Here is a 23,143-nt window from a genome sequence, read left to right on the forward strand (position 1 = left end):
CTTGGGAATGCTGAGTTATCTTCTTACCTGGGGTCCTACATCAGGGTTCCACAGGACAGAAAGCCACTGCCTTGTCTGTCGCTGAATCTCGATGTGTTTAGTAGTAAGTTTTCTAAAGCTCGATCTGTGTGGTTTCTGCATGGTTGAGATAATTTCATGTTTCAGGTTTGTATGTGTTAGTTTCTAAGATCCTTCACAGCTTCTGGGTTGGCTCTTCATATGACAGAGGATACTTCTTCCAGACTTAGGAGAGAGAGGCCTGAAAGAACTCCATGGAAGAAGGCTGGAGGCAGTTAATCAGCAATCCAGTTCATCTGCAGTATCTTGTGAACATACGTCCTATTCCTGTTAGTAATATTCAGTGTCATCTGAGCTGGGAATTAATCTGCTCTGATGTTTAATCACAACATTATTGTTCGTGGACAATGAAAGTGACATTGCCCAGGGTGTCAGGAGGCTTTTTGTGCCCTTTGTGGTTTCCCTGAGATGGGACACAGGTGTATGTATCTTCATGGGGCCTGCACAAACAGCTTTAGGAAACACACAGAGATTCCCTGTGTACTCCTCATAGGAATCTCTGTGAGTATGGTCCTGCTGTCACTGCAGTCTCACAGCCCAATACTCTGTGACTGGAGGCAGAGGAGTAGGAAACCTTCTGGAGGATTAAGGTTGGCTTGGGGAGACCAGAGAATGGAAACAGTTGGCACACGCTGTAGGTGGTACTAACACAGAAAATTCGAATGTGAGAAATTTGCAAGTTTTAAAGCCACATGCCTAAATATAAGGTCTTAGTTGTGTATGTTATGAATAATTGTTCTTTGTTCTTTAGGGAATGATTTTATAAACTGACCTGAGTTATACTTCTAAATGAAGAAGAAAAAGGACACTTTAGTGTGGAAGGCTTGTAAGTTTGCATCTCCATGGCTTCAAGTTTTAATATTTGCTGTCCCAAAAGTTTAGGATAAATTTCCAGGTTTTTAATCTCATAATCTCAAATTTATTCACAACTTCTAAAATGTATTCACAGTGCTTAGAGATCTTGTAGACCCTCTAAATTTTCTTTTCAATGGAACAAAATGTTTCAAAACCTAGCATCTTTGTGTCAGTTACTGGGGAAAAAAAAGGCATCCAGTGTATGATAGAGTACCATGACCCCTCCCCCAGGACATTGTTACAGTCAGCTGAGAAATCTCACATAAATATATTAACCTGTATGTCATAAAAGACAGGATGTATTCTTGGCAAAAATCTCCTTGAAATTAAGTCTCAGCTACAAAAACCCAGTGGACATGAAATAAAATTTTACTCCAAGTGCCTGTGTGCATCTGTGTCAGCCCACAGGAAGCTGAGAGGCCTTGTGCTGTTTCAGACTGCTAGGATAAAGGTGAATATGGTGTTCTTAAATGTTAATTCATGACATTGAGTTGAGCTCTTGGGAGAAGGGAAAGTTAGGAGCCCAAATGAAGGCCGTCAGATGTGTATGGATTTTGGTATTGTAATTTTGAGTTTCACTGATGTGGTGTTCTGTAAATATTTTGGAAAATTATCAAAGAGTAGTACAGGAAAGCTGCAGAAAATATTGTTTCTGTGACTTTTCACCCTGTACTGAAATATACCATTTGCATTTCATAAACTTCATTAGAGTACTGGTGTTCCCAAAGAGACTATAGTAGTACCTGAACCTTAATTTTCAGCTACTGTGTACCATGGGAAAAAAGTTTTCTTTTGAAACTTTTCTTCTTTCTTTCTTTTTTGTCATGTGAACTGATGATATCTTGACCCCTAGTCATGGAAGTTATCAGAGGGGCAGGAGGTGAAAATAGACCTGACTTAAAAGCAAACAAGTAAATAAAGACAGCACTAAAAAACCCAACCAAACAAAAAATCACCAAAAAACTTAACTGTCTGGACAAAAGGCATCTTTTAGAAAGTCTTGTGTGGTAATTGGGTTGTAGTTTAATTTCTGTCTTTTGTGGCTGCTGTAGAGCACTAGGGCAGTTGACTAGAAGATAAGTTTCGTTGTGGAAATAGTTAAAAGTGGCGTTTTTTTGGAAATTTTTTTTCCTTTCAGTTCCAACTTCCTAGAGAGAGAGAGGACCAGGGAACATGTCATCAGATTTCTGCATCTTGGAGTTTCTTTTGCCTGAAGAGATCCATGTGATTCTGAAAGCTCTAACAATGGCGTCTCTTAATGTGCCTTGTTATTTCTTCAACCTGAAATGTTGATCAGGGCAGAGTGCTTGATCCAGTTTCTTCTTCTAAGTGTGTCCTCTGGGACTCTTTCCCTTCCCTTTTCAGTCACTCTCAGGTTCTGCTCACAGTTGTTTTATTAAAGGTGTCTAAGTGTGGCATGTTAATCTCCAGACTAGAAACAAGTTGCCTTTCTTAACCTCTGAACTTGAGATGCATATGATGATAGAACTGGACATTTTTGATAAATGTCAGCAGCCTGTCGCCTGGGCTACTGCGTCTCATTGACCAGTATACTTGATGTGATACTCCAAAAGGACAACTGGTCTTGTTTAGTTTGCTGTCCTATCTGCCATGCAGCTTTAGCTTTTATCACCTTCACTGCTCTGTTTCTGTGTCCAGGAGTCTTTCAGGAGGAGTTGCTACTTGCAGTTAGGAGGATGAAACTGTTTGAGTTAATTTGAATAAAAAATGTAATCTCTTACAAAGCCACGTTTGCTGAATCTTACAGTTTTTATGATTTTTAGGTAGTGGTTCTGAATTCTTGCATCTCACTCTTCATTGAAACACTGTTGTTTCAGTGGTATGTATTTAAAAACTGTTCTTTCTTATATGTGCAGAGCTGCTTTATGCCACTTCTGTGTGTTACAAAGCACACTTTCAAGAACTGGCTGTGGTTCCTCTAATTAAACCAACTGGGCACTTTTTCTCTTGGAGGATGTAATAAAAATTACCCAACCTCTGTCTCTGCTGAACTGAACTGTTTCTCTTTTCATTTTTTTCCAAAAAAAGTCACAGTTTTTCTGGAAGAATAGAGATTTGGGAATGCGTGGACATCCCCTGTTTATTTTTGAATGAAAAGCCTGTCAGCAAATCCAGCAAAAGCATTGGAGGTTTTAGTGTTTTAGTCAGGGCTAGGACTGAGTTGAGCAATGTCTGATCAGAAACATTCCACATGGTCTGTCAGAGCTGCTGCTGCTGAAATAGACTGACTTTGGAAAGTATTTAAAGCTTGGACTTGGTCTGTGTTCTGTTTGTAGATGCTCCTCTACACATAACCCTCAGGAGTACCCCATATAGAGATGAAAAAGTAGAAAAGAGAAGAACTTCAACTCCTGTAAGTGCACTAAATAGTCACCGACATTCTATTAAAGACCAAACCAAGAACCACATAGCAAGAGCACTGCGAAGGCCTCGGGAAAGAGAAAGAGTTCAACATGGTACGGCTTTTGGTTTAACATGGAAAGTTAAACATGGAAAGTTAACATGGAAAGGAGAAAGTCTTGAGAAAATTTTAAACATTGTAAGGTGGTGATAATATTCTGTATACCTTTGTAATAAATGAGTGATTGGTTGGCTCTCACAATTAAGGGGTAAAAATTATGTGTATGGTAAAAAGTATAAAAAGTATAAAAAGTATAGTTATGTTACTGCAATGTGCTCCCCTCAGTATGTGTTATCATGGGATGGTCTTGATAATCCAGGGATTTGGGAAGGTTGGCTTGTGGCTATGGCAGCACCTGACCTCCAGTCATCATGTTAGAAAGTGCCTTCTACCACTGGATAGCAAGGAAGGAGTTGACTGACAAGGCTCTAGAAGAGGCTAAAAATACAAAAGGCGAAGCATCCATCTTGAAGATGAGCCAGCCACGTGGTGGGCAGCCACGAGAAGAAGTTCCCAGGATTACTTTTTCATATATAGTTCTTTTGTTGTATTTTTGTTAAGATTTAGTAAACCCTTTAAATTTTTTTTAAGTGGGCACTTGTTTCTCACACCTTCACTTAGAGAGAGTAATTTTGTATAAATGTATGGCATAAAATGTAAGCAGTACTTTTTCACTGTCATTTTGTAAGTTTTCATGCTCTCTGCACTGGGGTTTATTCTTCCCAGTTGGTAATATTTATAAGATGTAAAAAGTACTAAAGTATTAACGATCATTAAAAGGTTGTAGGTCTTAATTCTGTTAAACTCCTGGCTGCCCAAATCATTAAATATTTTAAGTAATCTTGTACCTACTGAGATACCTAAACTTAAAAGAAGTGGATGGGGGTGGGCATGAGGCAGGATGACCTAGCATGGTTTATTTTGTAGGGGATTTTTTTCAATAGCACTTGAGCACTTCTGGTAGTCAGCAACTGCTACTAGACATCTCTGAAGAAATTCACAACTTTAACTGTTCCAGGGTATCGGGTAAACTCTGTTCATACTGAAATCTACTCTAGTATAAGTGGGTAGCAGCCAAACAGGATGGGGGTATGTATGTATTCACTCACGCTTAGAGAAACAAATATATTTGAATATTTTGTATGTATATAAATCGTATACAAATAATTCCCACCATACTTCTAAATTACTACATCACCACTTTCCTTCAGATGTTGGTAAGAACTTGAGTCACAGTGATGAGGAAAACACAAATAAAATCTGATGTTAGACTGCTGTATTTATGAGAGATGCTCTGTCCCTTGGAGATGACCTCCTTAGCTGCCTGTCTCTGTGTTGTCCTGTTGATCATAGCAGACAGACAGTACTTAGCATCTTGTTTATTCTTGGGCATCCCTCACTGCCCATCCTTGTAGGAAGGTCTGAATTAGATCCATCAGTATCTCCTCACTGTTTCTCACTCAGTGGGATGTGTCCTATGTGCAAGTGTGGCATTTAGAGATTATAGTGAACTTTCACAGTGGTGATGTGATGGAGGATGGTGAGCACTCATCCCATTTCTTATGAGTCTCTGCTATTCAAGGAAGTTGAAACCCTTTGTCTTTTCAAAAAAACCCAAACTATTTGAAAATGTAGTTGCTTTGTGCATAATTTCTAGGATTATGTTTCTCAGTTTATCTTTCTGTTGATCATGTGAATCTTTGAGGGTGTTCATAACCTAGACAAGTCTCTATCTGGTCTTATGTCAGTGAAAATTCATTACACTTCAGAGCACTTAGAAGAAACAGCTTTAAACAACAAGATTGTTTAGTAGCTGATTTTTTGGAAGACTCTAGTATAATACTTGAATACTTGCTCTTTGAACTATTTTTTCCCTATGGAAGCATGCATTAACTGTGTTGTGCATTTCAGAAGATAACTCCACAAAGAAATTTGCAAATATTTAGATTTTTTTCAGATTTTTAAGATACATGGGGAAGCTTAAGGGGACAAAGTGGATAAAGTGGGAGTTTGTTTTGTATTTATCAAAAATATTTTGATAGTGGTTGAGGAAGCTTACCATGTGCCCTTGGATATCTTCAAACAAATCCAGCAATCTGATCATGTGAATTTGAATTTTCAAATGAAAAGAAGCAAAATTTTCCTGCCTCTGTTGAATTCAGTTATTCTCTCTTTGCCCTTCTGGAAAAATAAAATGGTAGAACTTCCTTGCATCCCTGTGAGCAAAGAGAAGGAAATTATACCAAAAAGATCCTGACCATTGGAAGTACAGGAGATGAGGACAGAAGAAAGTAAGAAGGAAGTTGGAAGCACTGTGTTCAATACTTGAATATCTGCCTTTTCTTTTCCTGTTTTTTGTTTTGCTTTTAACCTCCCTCAACACCCAGAGGTGGAAGAAGGTGACTTTTGTGCTGCCAGTCCTGCTGCCTTTGAAGGCCAGGTGCCTGGTGTGGCCATGTGGGTGAGCACAGTGAGATGTCTTTGCTAACCTCATGCTAAGAGGGGCACAGAAATAGCAAAGTAGCAGGAAGTCTTTGAGGACTGAGGGATGGGGAGGTGCAGAGCTGAAGAGTCTCCTGAGGACAAGCAATTAAGCTTGTCCTGCATGCTTACCAGAATTGATGAAATGTGACTGCGATTCGCCGTTTCTCAGTGAACTGTTTGTGCCATAAATATTCAGCCGATGAATCGGGGAGTTTACTGTTGACATGTATGAAAGGGCTGACATAATACACTGGTATTGCTGGTTTGCTTCATAAATGGTTGTAGACAACCCAGGGTTCTCAAATGGTTTGTGCAAGTGGAGATTTCTTACAGTATAGACTCTCTTCAAGTGCTTATTCAGATCTCTATCATCTGACATTGAAATAGGTTTCTGAAGGGGATGGTGAGTGGCTTAATCAGCCAAGCACTCTGAGGGCAGAGCCATTTTGAGATATAAGGCATCCTTCCATAATAGGTGTTCATTACATCTCTGAGTCAGGATAATTTACATAAAGAACTGCATAAGTATCTAGAAATACTGCTGCTGGGATCTAAATCTGAAAGACAGGATGTAACCAAACACTGGGGTCTGGAAAGCAGGGGTTTGTGTCCATGCCCTTGCAACCAGATTACACTGAGCTGGGCATGCTCTGGAAACATGCTTTGAGGATATACTTGATTGACAGCTGTCAATCATTCAAAAATATAGTGTGTTTTTAATCCCATAAAAACAGGATGAAGAACAGATGTTGAAAGTTAAAGCCAGCTGAACCAGTTACTCCATTTTCAATATAAATAAAATACTTGACTGGGGAAGTGAACTGAAGTCTGGAGTGTTGGGGGTTTGTTGTATTACAATGCTAGTGAAATGTCCAGTCATAATAAGGGAGAAAGTGGATGTAGCAAATCCCTCAGTCTTTTTTATGATCTCTGAAGCATGTAAATAATAAATGGATGCTGCTGTACATTTGATTTCTTCTACATGACAATTATATTTTGTTATGGGACAGTCCAATTAGGACTTAAAATAGATTATTCCAATTGAGAGCTGGGGAATTCTTAAAAATAAGTTTTCTTCTTGGGTTTTTTGTTTTGTTTTGGTTTTTTTCAGGGAACTGTCCTTGATCGTCCAAAGGAACACGAGGCTTTTAAGGACATTATGGAGTAGAATAAATGTATATATATTTTTAAAACTAATTTGGTATTTTGTCTAATTATAGCTGTTAAAGGACATGAGAAGAGCAAAGAAAAAAAATCCAAAGACTTCGAAAGATCCAAGTCAAAGAAAAAGAAAAAAAAGAAAAAGAGATCTAAGCCTGGTAAAGTTAATTTTTCTTCTGTAGATGAAACTGGCTTCATTATTTTGTTTCATTACCTTAAAAAAAATCACCTTAGAGCACTTAAGATCAGGCATTGCATTTCAGCCTTTTTCTTCACTTAGCTTTTATTTTATTAAATAATTTATTTTAAATTGTGATTGAGAAGATAATCTATTTCCTGGTTAAGCTTCATCATTACTGCTGGATGGTGGCTTGTAGTAGTGCTTGTTATGGCACAAAATAAATGTCACTCCTAAATGAATGTCAGTCTATAAGTCGGGCTTTTCCTTAATAAGTGTGCTTCTATGCAAGCTTTGCCTAGTTAAGAGGGTGCAGATGCCCTGCGTACAGGCTGTTCTCAGTTATGTTAGCTCTGGGACTGCTTTATGAATGCTGGAGTTTGGAAACATTGAAGCCTCTTTTTCTTCTGTTAACCATGTTATTTCTTACACCTTCACTTTGGGGGGAGTGGGCTGTAACAATGAGCCAAATTAAACCTGTCACAGCCTTAATTTCTTTCTTAAAGAAATAATCTTTTTTTTGGAGAGATTTAGTAAAAGCCCGATTTAAAGTCTATACTCAAGTTGTGTCCCTCTTTCATGTCTCATAACATGCTGTTGCACTACATGAAAATGGCTGTAGTAGCAATGTGTGTTCTTGGTTTCATCTGTGGAGGCTTGGGAATGGTTTCCTGGTGCCACTTCAAGCTTTGAACTTGAGGTAGAGGCCAAGGTGTTAGAGGTAATGGATTCTTCACTGCTGAAAACACAGCTGATTCTGGAAAATCTCTTTGGTGAAACATTTAAGGATTAAGTGTGGCAACTTTCTCTGCTGTTGAGGGGGGCGCAGCATGCTTCAGTCTTCTAGGCATCCTTTGTGAAACTAGATCTCCCTAAGGAAGAGTTTGTGAGATAGAAAATACCTTACTTCTCTGATTGCTGCCATGAATAGGGCAAGCTATCAAGGGAGTGGATTGGAAGAATCATAGGCCAAGTCACTTAGAATTGTACTGAAACAAATAATTTTAATGAATTTCTGATTGTATGGTGCACACAAGTATAATGATAAAGTGAAAATATAATTTGTAGGTTTATGCACCAAGTCCCCATGAGACACTTCTCAGTCTGTGGTTGGGGTTTTGAGCTGTTCCATGCCCTTTTTGATGTTGACCTTATATAAATTCAGTCCAGAATTGTGAAGATTTTTTCCAGATAACTGGAGAGTGCTACTTGTAACTTTGGCTAGTCTTGCTTTATATCCAGTGTAGGCCTCACAGAGGAACCATTCAAGGTTTTTTCTTCACACACTCTTCATCTGGGCTTGTCCACCTGTGCATTCTGTTCCATACATAGACTTTCTGTCCACTTTGAAGTCTGTGAGATTAGGGAATGTGTATAGCCTCATGTGAGTAAGAGTGGGATGTGAGGGGGAGATCTCCAGCTAGTGGTGCTTGTGTGGAAGGGCCTGTAAAGCAAAGGCATTTGTACACCTTCTCAGACTGAAGAATAATTGGCCTGTAAAGGCTGGTCACTTAGACCTTTGTCACTTCTGACAGCAGTAAATGGTGACGGAGCAGCATAAAATTGTCTGGTTCAGAAAATACCTTCTTGCCCCTGGAAAGCTTGCACATCTTGCAGCAGCATCATTCAGTCCTAGAGCTCCAGCATACTGGGAACTGGCTCAGTGAATTACACATTTCTGCTATGGGCATGCATGGTACTGTTTCTTCTGTCAACTTTTTTTGACCGTAGATTTTTATTGATAACATTTACTACCATTTTACAGGGTATTCGGGCACTGAGGAGAACACAGATATGTCACATGAGCTTTCACCTGAAAAATCAGTTGTCACAAAATCTAATTCTTCTAGTAAATCATTTGCTTACCCAAGTACCCTGCTTCACTGCACTGATTCCGGACAGCACAAGGGAAAATCAAAAGCAAATGGTGAGATGACTCTCCTTTATGGCTTTCTGGTTCTGTCTTTCATTACCAGTAAATATGTGAGCATCACTAACATACTTGAAAACTGGTTCTTATTGTATAAATTTGGCTATTCTTATTCAGGATTGTGTGTATTTCTTTCTCCCTTCTTGACAAGACTAGACCCAGTTTGTTTGCCAGAGCTTGATGTTGCTGCTTTTTACTTTGACTTTACTTTCATATACACTTCAAGACTGTTGCCCTTATTTCAGAAATCAAATTCATTTTGTGGGGGCTTTTTTCAGTGCCTTATTAACTCCTAAAATAACTATGTTACAACTTAATAATTAATTTTTTCATATTTCCAAATGTTTCTACAAAGTAAGAATTCCTTCAGAGTTAAAAATGGGTGCTTTGTGAGTTTGCTGTGTTCAAGAGACCACTGGCTGTGGTGATGTGTAGTTGTATTGATACAGAGTGAATATGGTTATCATGACTTCCTGAGCTTCATATGAGGAGCTCTTGAGTACTGTTTATTGGTGTCTTCATAGTACTTCATATACACAATCCATAAAAATCTGGCTGCTGTGTACCAGCTTTTATAATTCTCAATATCTTGCTCCATGTTACTACTTACTGATACAAGCTAGTACAACAAAAAATATAAACATTTGTTTTTTTCTCTTCTTAAAACTCACAGATTTGAAGGAAATAGAAATATAACAGCTTGATTGTATACTAGAACCTTAAATTCCTTTTTATACAGATATACTGTTGAGAACCATGTGAGCTTGTTTTGGATTTTTTTGTTTGTATTTTGGTTTGTGTTTTGGGTTTTTTTTGGGCATAACTTTGGATTTTGTTTTTTGTTTGTTTGAGCTTGTTTTGGTGGGGATTTTTGTTTGTTTTTTTTGTTTGGGGTTTTTTTGTTTGTTTTGATTTGGTTTGTTTTGGCATAACTTTGTTATTCAACAAAAGTAAAATTTAACTTCAGTTAAATTCCCCTTTATAGGCCAAACAGGAAACATTAAAAACTATTGACATGCAGATAGTGGTAATGTCTTGAAACACGTTTTGCAAGTCTGAGCAGTTGTGTTTCTGGAGTATATCAACCACAGGACATACAGTTCAGTAGCTTGGCTATCAGTTGCTCAGGCTTCTTTTGATCAGTTGATAGATATTGACAGTGGTGAAAAATACCAGAAATAACTTTATCTCATCAATTTTTAAATTGTTTTGTTGCTTTTTGCATCTGCAGAACTTGTGCCTAGATAAACAAGATCTGGTGTAAGCAAAAATGAAACTTTGGTGTAATATGGAAGTGTAGTGTGCCTAACCTGTCACTTCCACAGTACTTTAGGAAAGTGTCTTAGTTCAGAGGTGGAATAGAACTTTTAAACATGGAAATAAATTGTTGTGTTGGGTTCTCATCCCTTTTAATTTGACAACAGATGTTTCTTCAAAAGATACAGTTTATGCCACAGACCAGTACTATTTTTTGCATTCTATGATTCTATGAGATAAATGATGGAAATAGTCATACTCACTGTAGGTGACACCCCACCATCGTACTTAAGACGAAAACTTTTACTTTCCGTTCTCCTCTTAACTCATTAAACTATTTTCAAATAATTAAAATTCCTCATCTTCTTACTCTGACCCTCCCATTCTATCCCCAAGGAAGATGCAGACATTGATTTAATATTATTGAGGTAAGAGTCTCAATTCAACATGCTCTTCAGTTAAAATTTTCTTGGCAGTTTTATTCAATCTAGGATGCCCTAATACTTCAGCTAAGTAGTGTGGGTGCATTCTGGAAGAATACCTTGTGCAGTGCACTGCCTGTGAGTTTATAAATGCATCCTAAACAGAAGATTAAATGAAAATAATAATTTCTGAAACAGGATTAAATTCTGTGTTGGACCCAGTATTTCTGTCATGGAAACATCACTTCGTGAGATTGAATGGTTCATAAAACAGAACCCTCTTGCCTCTTTTTGAGAGCTCTATGCTAGAAGTGCCAAGTCACAATTCTGTACCAATTGCAGCAACTAGCGTGAGTCCTACTTGAATGTACAAGCCTGGTTTTGTTGTTTATAGTTTTGTCTGAAGAGACTTCATTCCTTGGTTTGAGACGCTGTATGTTGACAGTACAGTTTTAATGACAAAAGCTGTTAAGATGGATATTTTGAGGGAGCCATTAATGAGACTGGAAAACTTCATTATGTAGTAACCTTCAATAAACGGTTAAAATTGTGGTATTCCTTAAATTACACTGTGAACTCATGCTTTTTGGAATGTATGTCTGCATACTTGGGATGAGATTTTGAGGGACCTTTTTTTATAATTACTCAGGGTTTTATGTAAATACTTCTTGTACAGAGGATGACACCGTGAGTGAGTCATCTATGGATAGCTTGTCTTGGAGTGACGATGACTGCAGTCAGGATGTTGACGTAACCACCAACCCGGATGAGGAAGTTGAAGAAAGTGATTTTGAGATTGTTCGGTGTGTTTGCGAAGTAAAAGAAGAAAATGACTTCATGATTCAGGTATGAAGTGCAGGGTAAATGCACATTTCAGTGAATGCAGTGGAAGGTGTCAGTAGAGAAATTTTGTTTTGTAAATGAAATAATAAACTATTGTTGTCTTCCAAAGTCATAACATTTTTTGAGGTAATCTGTCAGGGTGACTGCTATGATAGTTAACTTTTGCTTCATATTACAGTTTAGGATTTTTAATTGAAGGAAAGAGGGAACATTCACTCCAAGTCAAAAATGGTTGGTTCGTCATTTGTGAATTTTTCTAAACATAGAAGACTTCCTTGATTCTGAGAACACGTATTTGAAATCAGTGATTTTTTGGGCTGCCTCTAATTTAGAGCCTTTTCAGAACATTGCCATGAGATAGTAGTGTACTTCTCATTCCTCTGCCCTGGTAAGAAGCTTGACTTACACATACAATTCTCCAGACAGGCTGGGGGGAAAAAAAAAAGGAGGGTTTTGCTTTAAAGCACAACTGCATTTGTCTGTTCGGCAGTAATCTGCAAATTCAAAGTTCCTAATCTGCCTAAGGCCATCTGTCCATTCCACATGTATCTGCTCTTTTTAAAACAGCTTCACAGAAAACTTGGAGAGGCTTCTATTATCTCTCCTGCTTAAAACTGTTGAGAAAAAACTCCTTGGAGGTTACCTAGCTATTTACTTTGAGATGTTTGTAAATTACCAGGAAATCATTTCCCTATGTAGCTGCTTTAACCATCCCACCCAGTTCTTATTAATTTCAAGAGGTGAAGTAAAAAAATCAATTTCTTCATAATTTTTTGCTCTAATTAATTTTCTTTGAGTTTCCATGCTATTTCATGGAGCCTTGCTGTGGAAGGTATGATGCTTTTGCTCTTAGTGGTGAGTTCACACACCATTGTTTTAGTGTTGGATCTTGACAATGCAAGGCAAAAAAGTACCTTATGAATTAGTAAGGAAGGGTGGAGTGATGGGCAGTGATCAAGTGTAAGTAAATAGCACCAGACTGTACAGGAGGAAAGAGGAGTCCGACAGTGGTGACTAAAGGGGGTAGATGTCCTCTGAGGAGATGGCTTACAGAAGATCACAAAGAAATAGCCTGGGAGTATAACTGGCAAAAATAAGTTCAATACTGGGTTAGCATTACAGAATGTAGGGAACAGTCAGCTGGCTCTGGACGCAGCCTATGGATGCCTTTCCTTTAAAAGTTTCATGGGCTGCTTCTAAGATTACCTTGCTAGGTTGAACTAGTTTGGGTGGGTTTTTTTAGCATATTGCAAACTTTTAAACACTTGAATTGATTTGTGAAAGAATTGGTCTCTGGAAGAGAGATGGCAGATCAGTAGTATTGTGAGTATCTGCATTCTTTATGGGGATTTAGATAATAGGAAATATGCTGGCATCTGGGATACATGCTTGGGTTTGCTGCGTACCTATCTTGATACTGGAATGAGGAGCCAGGGCAGTTTCTTCATGGATCTGGCTCGAGGTTCGTGGCTCCCAATATGCATGTATCCCCTCCTCTCTTACAACAGGGAGAATGCTATGTGTTCACTTTCAGCTGTGTTCATTGCCATGAATGTGCCAAATTTAGAAATAATGCAGGAAAATGTTAATTTTAAACACATCAGCACCTTCTTGTCCATGAAAGACTGGGGAACATTAAAGTTTAATGAAACTCATACACAGTTAAAATGGGAGTTCCTTCAGGTATTTAAACTAATAATTTGCCCCCACATTCAAAAGATTTTATAAAAAGTTTTCTTTGACCTGTTCTTGCCTTAAATTAATTGTCTTGAGCAATTTGTGCATTCAGGATGTCATTCATTGCACTGGGATGCAGAAATCTGGGTTTGCATTTATAGAAGTATCTGCTTCAGTTAGTAGAAATTAAATCTGGAAAAAGAAGTACAGAAAAATAGTGTATTGTTGGTTAGTACTGTATAGTTCCAGTCTGTAACTCTGCAGGGAGGTTACTAGACTTCATTTATGGAGCTGGTGTAAAGCAGCAGTATAGCATTGCCATGTGTTCCTTCTGGAGGTACAGCACACAGATTTTGTGGTGAGGTCCAGAGAAATCCAGACAGACTGTTAATGTCCCTTCTTTTTAGTTTTTATACCTAAACACTGGTGAATTTGTGTATGATGCAGAAAATTCTGGGGCTGGATTTGATGGCCTCAGAGGCAATGGATGTAAACGGACTTGAGATATTTTTGTTGTGGAAGGTGAAAAGCTGCTTTAAATACACATATTTTGGGTTTGGTTATTTATTTTGTGATTTGAATTTCAGTTTAAATATTTTTTTTTGCACAGTGCTGTATGTTTTTTCTCTTCTAAATCTCCTGCTTGGCATACTGTGAAACTCCCTACTACCACCTGGGCAGAGAGTAGTTTCTCAGTAGCATGTGCCAGAGCAGTAACCTGTAGCCTAGCAGCCAGTGTGCAGTAGAGCCTGCAAGTTAAAGAATGCACCTGTGCCCCCAAGGGGTGGATGTTTAAATATCAGTTGAGTAAAATTTTTAACAATTTGGATGTTTGTGCTGGTTTGAAAGAAAAGCAGTGGAAGAAATGAACCTCACACAAGTACCTTGAGAGAGATTTCAGGTTAGAGTTACAAGGTCATTAGAAGGATTACAGTAAAGGCAATAATACACAAAAACTGGCTTAAAGTCAGGCTACAGCCTGGTACCCTCTTGGTCAGGGTGGTGGTCTCAGTCCTGTCAAATAGTAACAGCAGTCCTGCGAAATGATGATTAAAGTTGAGAGCAATGGTCCTCTGGGTGGTCTAGTCCTGTGGAAGTTCAGGTTCTCTGGATCTGCCCAGTAGTCGTGGTGTCCTAAATCCCCAAAGCACTCAGATTATTTATGGTCAGATAGGGCAGGATGCTCAGTACCTCCCCCGGTGCAGGGAATTTCACAATGGAATTACGTAATCCTATGAGTCATAGGATGTTTTGGGGAGTCCTTGATGGCCTAGGCCCTTACAGCTGCCCATTGGGGCATTAAGGCCGCTGGCAGAGATGACCCCCTTAGGCTGTATGTAGTTATCACAGTTCAGTCAGTTTGTGAAGGACAAAGGAAAACTACCCTGATGTACCTGGACTGGGGGCAGGGGAGTAGCAGTGGTGTGAGGGGTTTGCCTCTTTCCTTTATCTAACACTAGCCAGCCGGTGTGCACTGGGCAGATCTTGCAAACGACCCACCATTAACAGTTCATCAAGAATGATGTAGATGGGAGTAGAATGCGCAGTTTGGTTAAACCAAGGACTGATGCTTCACTAGAGTTCTGGGCAAAATTGCCTGGAAAAACACAGAGTTCAACTCTGTACAATATGGATGCAGGTGTAACTAGATCCAGGAGCTCTCTTCTTATTTTTAGCACAGTCTGTTTCTCTTAATCTGTTTTCTTTGTTTTAGAACACCTCTTTCTGGCTCTAATTTGTGAAAGGAGGATTGTCTCTGCCTTTTTTGAAAACATCTCCCAACTGCAATAGGACTATTTACCCATTTTGGAAAGCAAAACATTGTTGGTTCCATTCTTCAGAAATCTGTTCCTCTCTAACCTTTTACATTATCCAATCCCAGAGCTCCCATCTCCTCCACACCTAGACCGCTCATTTAATGCAGTGAAGTATACAAAGTCTGGTTGTTCTATTCTGTCCCTCCTAGCTTGAGGAAGGGCAGGAGATAATAGCATTAATTAAAGTGGTGTTGAACACAGATGAAATGTTTAGCAAGTTGGCATCCTTGTAGGTCAGTGAAGAGCAACATGTGAGATTCCTTGCCATTCCTGTTAGGGTTTGATTTAGCTCATACTGCAGTCCTGTACATTGGCAACATTTCTGCTTTTGATTTATGTCTGAGAAATCAAGGGTATATGATCTCTTGTCTCACTGCTTTGGAAAATAGTAACTTTTAACTGACATCACAGTTTCCAATCAAGATAGACTTAATATTCTTATGTGGGGTTTTGTTCCATGTTTCAGTGGTCTCTAGCCTACAATCACAATTTTCTCATTAAAATACTGATGGGAGAGAAAATGACAAAACATGAATACGTTTTTCCCCTGCTCTAGAACAGCATGGCTTTAAGAACAGCGACTGCATTTTAAATAGTGTAACTGTGCTAAACAGATCCAAATTCTATTCAGTCATTGCCAGTATGATTGTCCTGCCTTGGAAAGATGTTGGATGCTCCTAAAGCTGGTGCAACTGATCTGCACTGCAGGTTTGTGTTTGAAATGGAAAAAATGTTGGAGGTACAAGAATCAGTAAAGCATAATATCGCGACTCCTGTATGGCATAAATATCTCTGGGATTCGGTAACTAAATGTGGATTATTGTTTGAAGGTGTGAGGAAAATTAATCCACAAACATCAGAGGCTTATGTCCAAAAAGTAGACAGAGGAGTCCTTCTACTTTATTTGAATAAAGGGAGAGGCCATAGGGCATTCACCTGGGGTCTCTCAAATTTTTGGAGGTTGATTTTTTGACACTGGCCTTTTTATCCCAATTTCCCAGCTGCATTTCCCTTCTCTCTTTCCCCATTGGCTGAGGTACTTGGGAGGTACAGACTTCCCAGAACACGTGATACCAAAGATTTCCCTCTAATGTATAATCCTCCTTCTTAATTTTTAATTCTTACGGAATTTAGGGGTTTTCCCCATTGTTTCTTTAATCTTTCAATATCCAGTTTCATTTGTCAGCAAACCTACAGTTGTCAAGGCAAATATCTTTTTCCATTCATCAATCAGTGGAATCCTTCCCATTGTTTCTTTTATCTCTCAGTGGTTTTATCTACCAACAGACCTACAGTTTGTTTGTAAAGACAAATCTGTCATTCCTCTCAAGGGGAAAATCTTTTGAATTCAGAAAAATTTATCTGTTTTGGTGAAAAAAGCTTGATTGCTCTGTTAGCTATCCGGATTACATGCACATGCGTCTCATTAATGATTTTCATTTCCAAAGGGAGTATTTTTGTACCTTTCAGAATCTCTGCTTTGACTTTTCGTCATTCTTCAGAAACATACATGAAAAATGTGTGGGGAGGACTCACATTTTATTATAGCCTGTTTCTGTAATGTATTTGTTTGTAAGTGGAAGGTGGGGTGTGGATATTAATAGACCTTTTTGTCTTAAAATATGTAGATCCTGTGTTTCTTAATTGACGTAATGGTATTGAGCTCCTCTAGCCTTCATTTCTATTAATGTGCACTTCTTGACTTTGAACAGTGTGAAGAGTGTCTGTGCTGGCAGCATGGAGTCTGTATGGGCTTACTGGAAGATAATATACCTGAGAAATACACCTGCTATATTTGCCAAGATCCTCCAGGTACAGAAATTTAAGGTTACAGACCCATGTTATATATGTAGTAAATCTGCTAGTTTATCTATATCTAATCTATATCTGTCTCTCTGATAAACTACACTAATTTTTTTCCCCACCTGTGTCTATCACTGTAGGTAAGTTTCAGTAAGTTTAATTTATGTGAATGTCCATGAGTCAATATTATGAAATTACAAAAGGACAGGAATGGAGAAGACTGTTTTCACTGTAATCACCATCTGTCACATATTTGCAGTAATAAGGATTGTACTGACTATGGCAAATGAGTGTAGAAAACACTCAGGAAGCTCAAGCAAAAACTCCCCATGGATACTTCTTAGGGGACGTGGCTGCAGCTCTCCCTCCCCCAACAAATGGGGCTGATACTTTCTTTAAAAAAAGTCTTTTAAAACAATGTCATCTCAATTCCATGGCCTTTCTAAATCAGCACACCTTATCTCAGAGTTTGCATACAGATGTACAAGACTGTGTGAGCTTTCTATCAGGTTTTGAGAAGGCTCCTGTTTCTCCTCAGCAGTGGCTCTTCTTGGCTGCATTACCTGCTGTCCTGGTGTGATGCTGGCCCAACACCAGGCACCCATAGAAGCTACTCGCTCACCCTCTCCTGCTTCAGCTGGGCAGAAGAGAGAAAAATTTAACAAAGGGTTCATGAGTTGAGACCAGGAGAAAACCCTCCAAGGGCAAAACAGGCTTAACTTAGATATAGAAGGTGAGTTTATTACCAGCAAAATCAGAGGAGGATAATGAGAAATGAAATGAGCCTTTTAAAATACCTTTTCCTCCCCCAACCCCTCCCTCCTTCCCACCAACAGTGCAGGGAGACAGGGCATGGGGGTTTGGTCAGTTCATCTCTCAAGGCTTTCTTCCACGGCTCAGGGAGAGAAGTTGTTCTGTGTGACACCGTGGGGTCCCTCCCACAGGAGACAGTTCTCTGTGAACTTCTCCAGCATGGCTGACCAATGTCACGAGCAGCAGTCTGCCCAAAACTGCTGCAACGTGAGCCCCTCCCACGGGCACACAGTCCTCCCAAAACTGCTGCAGCCTGTTTTTGGGGTGCAGTCCTGCAAGAACAGGCTGCTCCAGCCTGGAAGCAGGGGCCCTCTCTCTCCCCACTGGGTCTCCCACTGGATCACAGCCTCCTCCAGGCATCCACCCACTGCAGCGTGAGCATCCCCCCATGGGCTGCGGCTGGATCTCTGCATCCCCTGTGAATCCCCACGGGCTGCTGGGGCACAGCTGCTTCACCATGGTCCTCACCACAGCCTGCAGAGGAGCCTTGGCTCTGGCACCTGGAGCACCTCCTCCCCCTCCTTCTCCACTGACCTTGTGTCACCATGTTGTGTCCCTCACATGTTCTCACCTCTTCCTCTTCTTGGAATAAAAGAACAAAGTGTGCACCTTTGTTTTGATTTTCTTCTTAAATCTGTTATCACAGAGGCATTACCAGATTAGGCTAGCTTTGTCCAGCAGCATGTCCATCTTCAGAGCCACCAGGGATTGGCTCTGCCAGACATGGTGGAAGCTTCCAGCAGATATTTTGAAATGTCTTAGTGTTGGAAAATCCCAGCTCTACAGAGACAGAGCAACTGAGAGGCAATTAAAAAGATTTTATTGTGTTACCAGTCATTGTAGAAGAGTGAGACATAAGAGATGGCCATTCCACCAGAAGCCAACCTATTTCCTGGTTACAATACCTTATAAATGTTTTTCAGCCTATTAGCTTTTGCCACACAATGCTGCTAATACTTCTAACACCAATCACCTGTTATTTTACCCTATGTGTTCTTCTACAATGCATCTTTCACAGTTCTGGTTCTCCAGAATATCTGGTCTTTTTACAAACCATCATTTGAAACTTGTTTCTAGTTCAATCTCTCTCTCAACAATGTCATCTCAATTCCATAGCCTTTCTAAATCAGCACACCTTATCTCAGAGTTTGCATACAGATGTACAAGACTGTGTGAGCTTTCTGTCAGGTTTTGAGAATCCTTTAAAAATCCATTTCTCACATCTTAGTCCATCTTACACAGCAGGTAAAGTTACATTTAAGCAAATATTTTCTGACTTTCTACTGTATTTGTTACAAAGCCTTGCCAAAAGTTAAAAGGATAAAGTTTGGACTTGAGTCCATGGTTATAAATGGCAAGGAAATGGATCTCTGTTCACCTGATTAAAAGACTTTGGTTTATATTCATATTTGGATTGTGATCTCAGTTTTTTTTGGCTGTTGAAAGCTACCAACTCTTTTGTACTTTAACTCATAGATTTGTGTAGTATATTTACTGCTGTTGTTTGTACTCTCAGCAATGGAGACATGCTACACCTAAATTTTAAACTTTTACTACAGAGACAGCAATACATTTAAATTTTTTTTAGAGTATCTTGGTTCTAGAATTTTAACCTTCTATTAAAGATATTTTGCTTTATGTCAGTTGAAGGTAGTTTTAAATGGGACTAAAATGCGCTTGCAAACTGAAGTTGTGTTGTCACTTCAGTGAGTGCTTTTGTGCAGAAACTGATTACAGCTTCATTGTTTAATTCATCATTAACTATTAATTTCAAGATTCTGAAGTTTACATTGGAGGAGACTTAATTTTTACCTCTGTCTTGAAAAAGGAAAACATGTCCAACTTTTTGACTGCAAAGATAGCTTCTCAGTGACTGTTTTTGGCTTGAAGTGAGCTAATAGGCTGTATGAACCTACAAAGAAGTGGCTTTTAAAACTGAGCATGGCTATTCAGCAAACTCTTACTTAGGGGCTTTCCCTAGTCGAAACTGCTGGGACTTGTAACAGCACCACTCGTTCTGTTAGAAGTAAAAAGCAAAATTAATGTAATTTTGTCTAAAAACTGTACTAGCTGCTGTTTTACTCAGGTCTTTTTGAGTCGGGTAGGATTTTTAAGAGATTTGTTAACATTTACCCTTGCTTAAACATGTTCAAGATGATTATGTAGCACAATTGCTCGTGGGCATAGTCTGGTGTCTCCTCTTAAGGTTATATACTTCAAAAGGGAGCACTTTTTGTCTCAGGGTGCACATCATCTCAGTTGTTCAGGTGACCATGAAGTTCTCAAAGTCACTGTTTTACTCTTGTGGACTGAACTGTACTTTCTGTCACAGGTGTTAGCTTCTCCAATGCAGAAATTAATGAGGGAGGGCCAATGCAGTTGGCCAGGAATATCTCCAGTGTGGTTCTGACCATACCAAAAATTCTGCTTGTCTTCCTGCTTGATACAGTGTATCTGCCTGGAAGGTTGAGCTGATACACCTTTCAAAATTCTTTTTTACCCTATCATGATTTCTGATGCCGCCTAATACCCATGGATTTCTATGTAATGCTAGCCTCAGTCTTACTCTGCTGCCTGGTAACTCCCTTTTTCTGTTTTTTTAACTTCTCCTCCAGTTGACATTAACCTGCTTATATTGGAGACCGTTTTGCAATTATGGTTCCCAGTCTGTACTCCAGTTTTATCTCTGGTTTTGTGGGCTTGCTGCCTGGGCTGTACATAGGCAGTGACTGATGCAGTTGTTTCTCTGGGTGCTGAGCTGTTCACTGAGAATATCTGTAGTCAATGTGCCTTTTACAGGGTGTGGGGGAGCTTTTGTTAGGTATTTAACATGAAGGTTTTTTTGTGTGTGTGTTTGCAATTTAGCAAGCATCTTTCCTTGTAATACTGTTTGTTTGGCAGTTTAAGTTACTTCTATTGATGCATTTATCACATTCAACACTGTTTCATTTCAGCTGTTGCGGACATTCAATATCAAGAGATAATACAGATAGCTCTTAAGAGAGAATTATCATTATTAATAGCTTGACTTAGGCAGTTTTTCTGTTGGAACCTTATCCTTGATTCCTTCAAAATGTATTTTTCTACAACTGTACTAGTGTATGTTGATGTTAAAAACAAGACCACTGGGAAGCTGATTGCCTTTTTCTGCATTTTACTGTCTGCAGAGAGCTGCAGTCAGATTGTAACTTCTGTCATAACCATGGTTAGACTGGACTCTGCTAAAAATGTGCCTTTCTCAGCCTCATTTGTAACTGCCTGTTGTGGATGTCCTTTGGTAGAAGTTGGGGTCTGAATGTTTTTACAGTTGGGCAGAGGTTTTTGTTTTCCTACTTTACAAGTTCTTCATTTCTTCATTCATTATGTCTGCTGTTACAGGATCTTCTTTGGTTCTGTTGATAAGAACAAATAAGTTGCAGTACCTAGAGATAATCAGAATTACTACCAGCATTGTCAACATTTCATTTTAACTCACTCATTACTGTTACTTTAGGTCAGAGGTCCAGCTTAAAGTACTGGTATGAAAAGGAGTGGTTAAGTAATGGTCACATGCATGGCTTAGCATTTTTGGAAGAAAATTACTCCCACCAGAATGCCAAGAAGATAGTGGCCACTCACCAGCTGCTTGGTGATGTACAGCGAGTGATCGAAGTCCTGCACGGGCTGCAGCTGAAGATGAGCATATTACAGTAAGCAGTATTTAAGTACCAGCTGACATGTTCTCCTTGGTAATTAGACTGCAAGTATTAAAATAACCAGAAATTCAGAGTTGCTTTTATGCTGTGGGGATTTATAACATAGTTTGAATTGCTGATGTGATCTTGGGAAAGGACTTGGCTGTTTGAAAACAGTATTTAAGTGGGATGAGCATAAATGGACAATGTGTATAGAAAGGGTTAAACTAATAAAACTAATGACAGTTTTTCCTGAATCACCCAAATGGATTTTAGTAAGAAGAGTAAGGATAGATTTATAACCTGTGGCACCATTTTTACAGCACTTGCTTTTGCCATTCCAGGAAATCTGGTCATAGCTTGTCCAAGAGGAATCAGATCTTTTTGTTTGGTACAGTATCTTGCTTTGGTGCAGTGGGAGAGTAGTTGCACTCTCAGCAGCTTGCAGTATTTCATTTCTGAGAGGTCATTTCAGCTATATCTACAGAAAAGAATAATTATTTACATAAAAGATTTTTTTCTATCAAGTCAACTTTTTTGTGTATTTTCCTATTTAAAGTCATCCTTGGGTTCTGGTGACTGAAAAAAAAAATCCAAACTCGAATACAACAGTTTTAAATTTATTGAATTCCATAATTGTAATTTATTAGTTGATAGATTGCATGGTAGCAGCTATTTGGAAAACAAAGTGATTTTGGCATTTCTTTAGACCCCTCCCCCAAATCTGTGGTAATGCAGGAGGTCCACTGACATGGAATAATGCTTAAAGCAAGAGAGGAGCCATTTTAACATAGGGTTTTGCGTTTCCTTTATGGGATCCTTTTATTTAGATCTCTAAGTAATCTCTTTCCTTTTTGAGGACTAAAACAAATATTTTAAGGCCCACTCCTTGGGTCTGTGTTTTAAATGGTGACATTTGAGTTTCAGGCTTTCCAGTTGAGAATTGAGATTTATGTAGTTCTGAGGTAAGGAGCACTGGGCGTATTTGTGATGGTTGCTGCAGGTTTTGTTCCTTTTCTCTCCCATGCTGAAGTCAATATGGCCTGCCTTAATTAAAGGTGAGATGCAGTCCTGTTTGGATCATCTGGTTAAAAGCTTCAGCTGCTGTTTTCTTTATCATTATATAAATTAGAAGGGATTTGAAAAATTGCTGAATTAGAATAATTATATTGTTGATGCAGATCAACAGATAGAAGATTTCACAGGTGCCTGAAATTATTAGGAATTTCTCAATGTTTCAAGGAAGTGGCAAAGGACCCAAGGTGACTCCGGCAGTGCCAGGAGGGTGAACCTTCAGCAGGCAGGAGTTAAAAGGTTATTCAAGTATTAGCATTTGAATTTTCATCCTTAGGTAACTGGTACATCATTTTTCAGAAAAATGTTCTGTCTTTTGTAAAATTACCCCTTCTTTTGTTCTGAGCAAAATACAGTTTCTTTAGGTGTAGCAGATGAGTGGAGCTCGAGCAGAAAGCTTAGTGAATGAGCACCTAGCTTTCACTTTTCCAGGCATACCTTCAGGATGGTTCACCAGGGAACTCTGTCCTTGCTGTGCCAGCACTGGAGGCAAAGGTGCTTCTATTAAATAGTCTGAGCACATCGTTGGCAGCTGTACTCACTTTGGTTTCCTCTGAGACACTGAAGAAACCTGAGCTGCTGCAGGATGGGTTAGAAAGCAGTTACTGCCAAAGTCAGGTGGTCATGTTTTGTTGAGTGGTTTGGTGAAGAGCTA

General features: G+C 39.1%; 1 protein-coding gene across 18 annotated transcripts in view; it reads left to right on the forward strand.

Annotated features, from left to right (window-relative positions):
• Window positions 1-23,143, forward strand: part of PHF20 (PHD finger protein 20) — a 72,928-nt gene that overhangs the window by 42,458 nt on the left and 7,327 nt on the right. For 12 of the 18 annotated variants that reach the window (XM_064391125.1, XM_064391134.1, XM_064391132.1 and 9 more), the window contains 6 exons: window positions 3,231-3,410; window positions 7,060-7,158; window positions 8,944-9,105; window positions 11,437-11,633; window positions 16,837-16,936; window positions 21,234-21,429. In XM_064391125.1, the coding sequence (XP_064247195.1) occupies window positions 3,231-3,410; window positions 7,060-7,158; window positions 8,944-9,105; window positions 11,437-11,633; window positions 16,837-16,936; window positions 21,234-21,429 (934 nt within the window). The remainder of the gene's footprint in view (window positions 1-3,230; window positions 3,411-7,059; window positions 7,159-8,943; window positions 9,106-11,436; window positions 11,634-16,836; window positions 16,937-21,233; window positions 21,430-23,143) is intronic. The other 6 variants (XM_064391127.1, XM_064391121.1, XM_064391136.1 and 3 more) reach the window with 3 other exon arrangements.

The sequence above is a fragment of the Passer domesticus genome, chromosome 16 (genome assembly GCF_036417665.1).
Source record: "Passer domesticus isolate bPasDom1 chromosome 16, bPasDom1.hap1, whole genome shotgun sequence".
NCBI lineage: Eukaryota > Metazoa > Chordata > Aves > Passeriformes > Passeridae > Passer > Passer domesticus.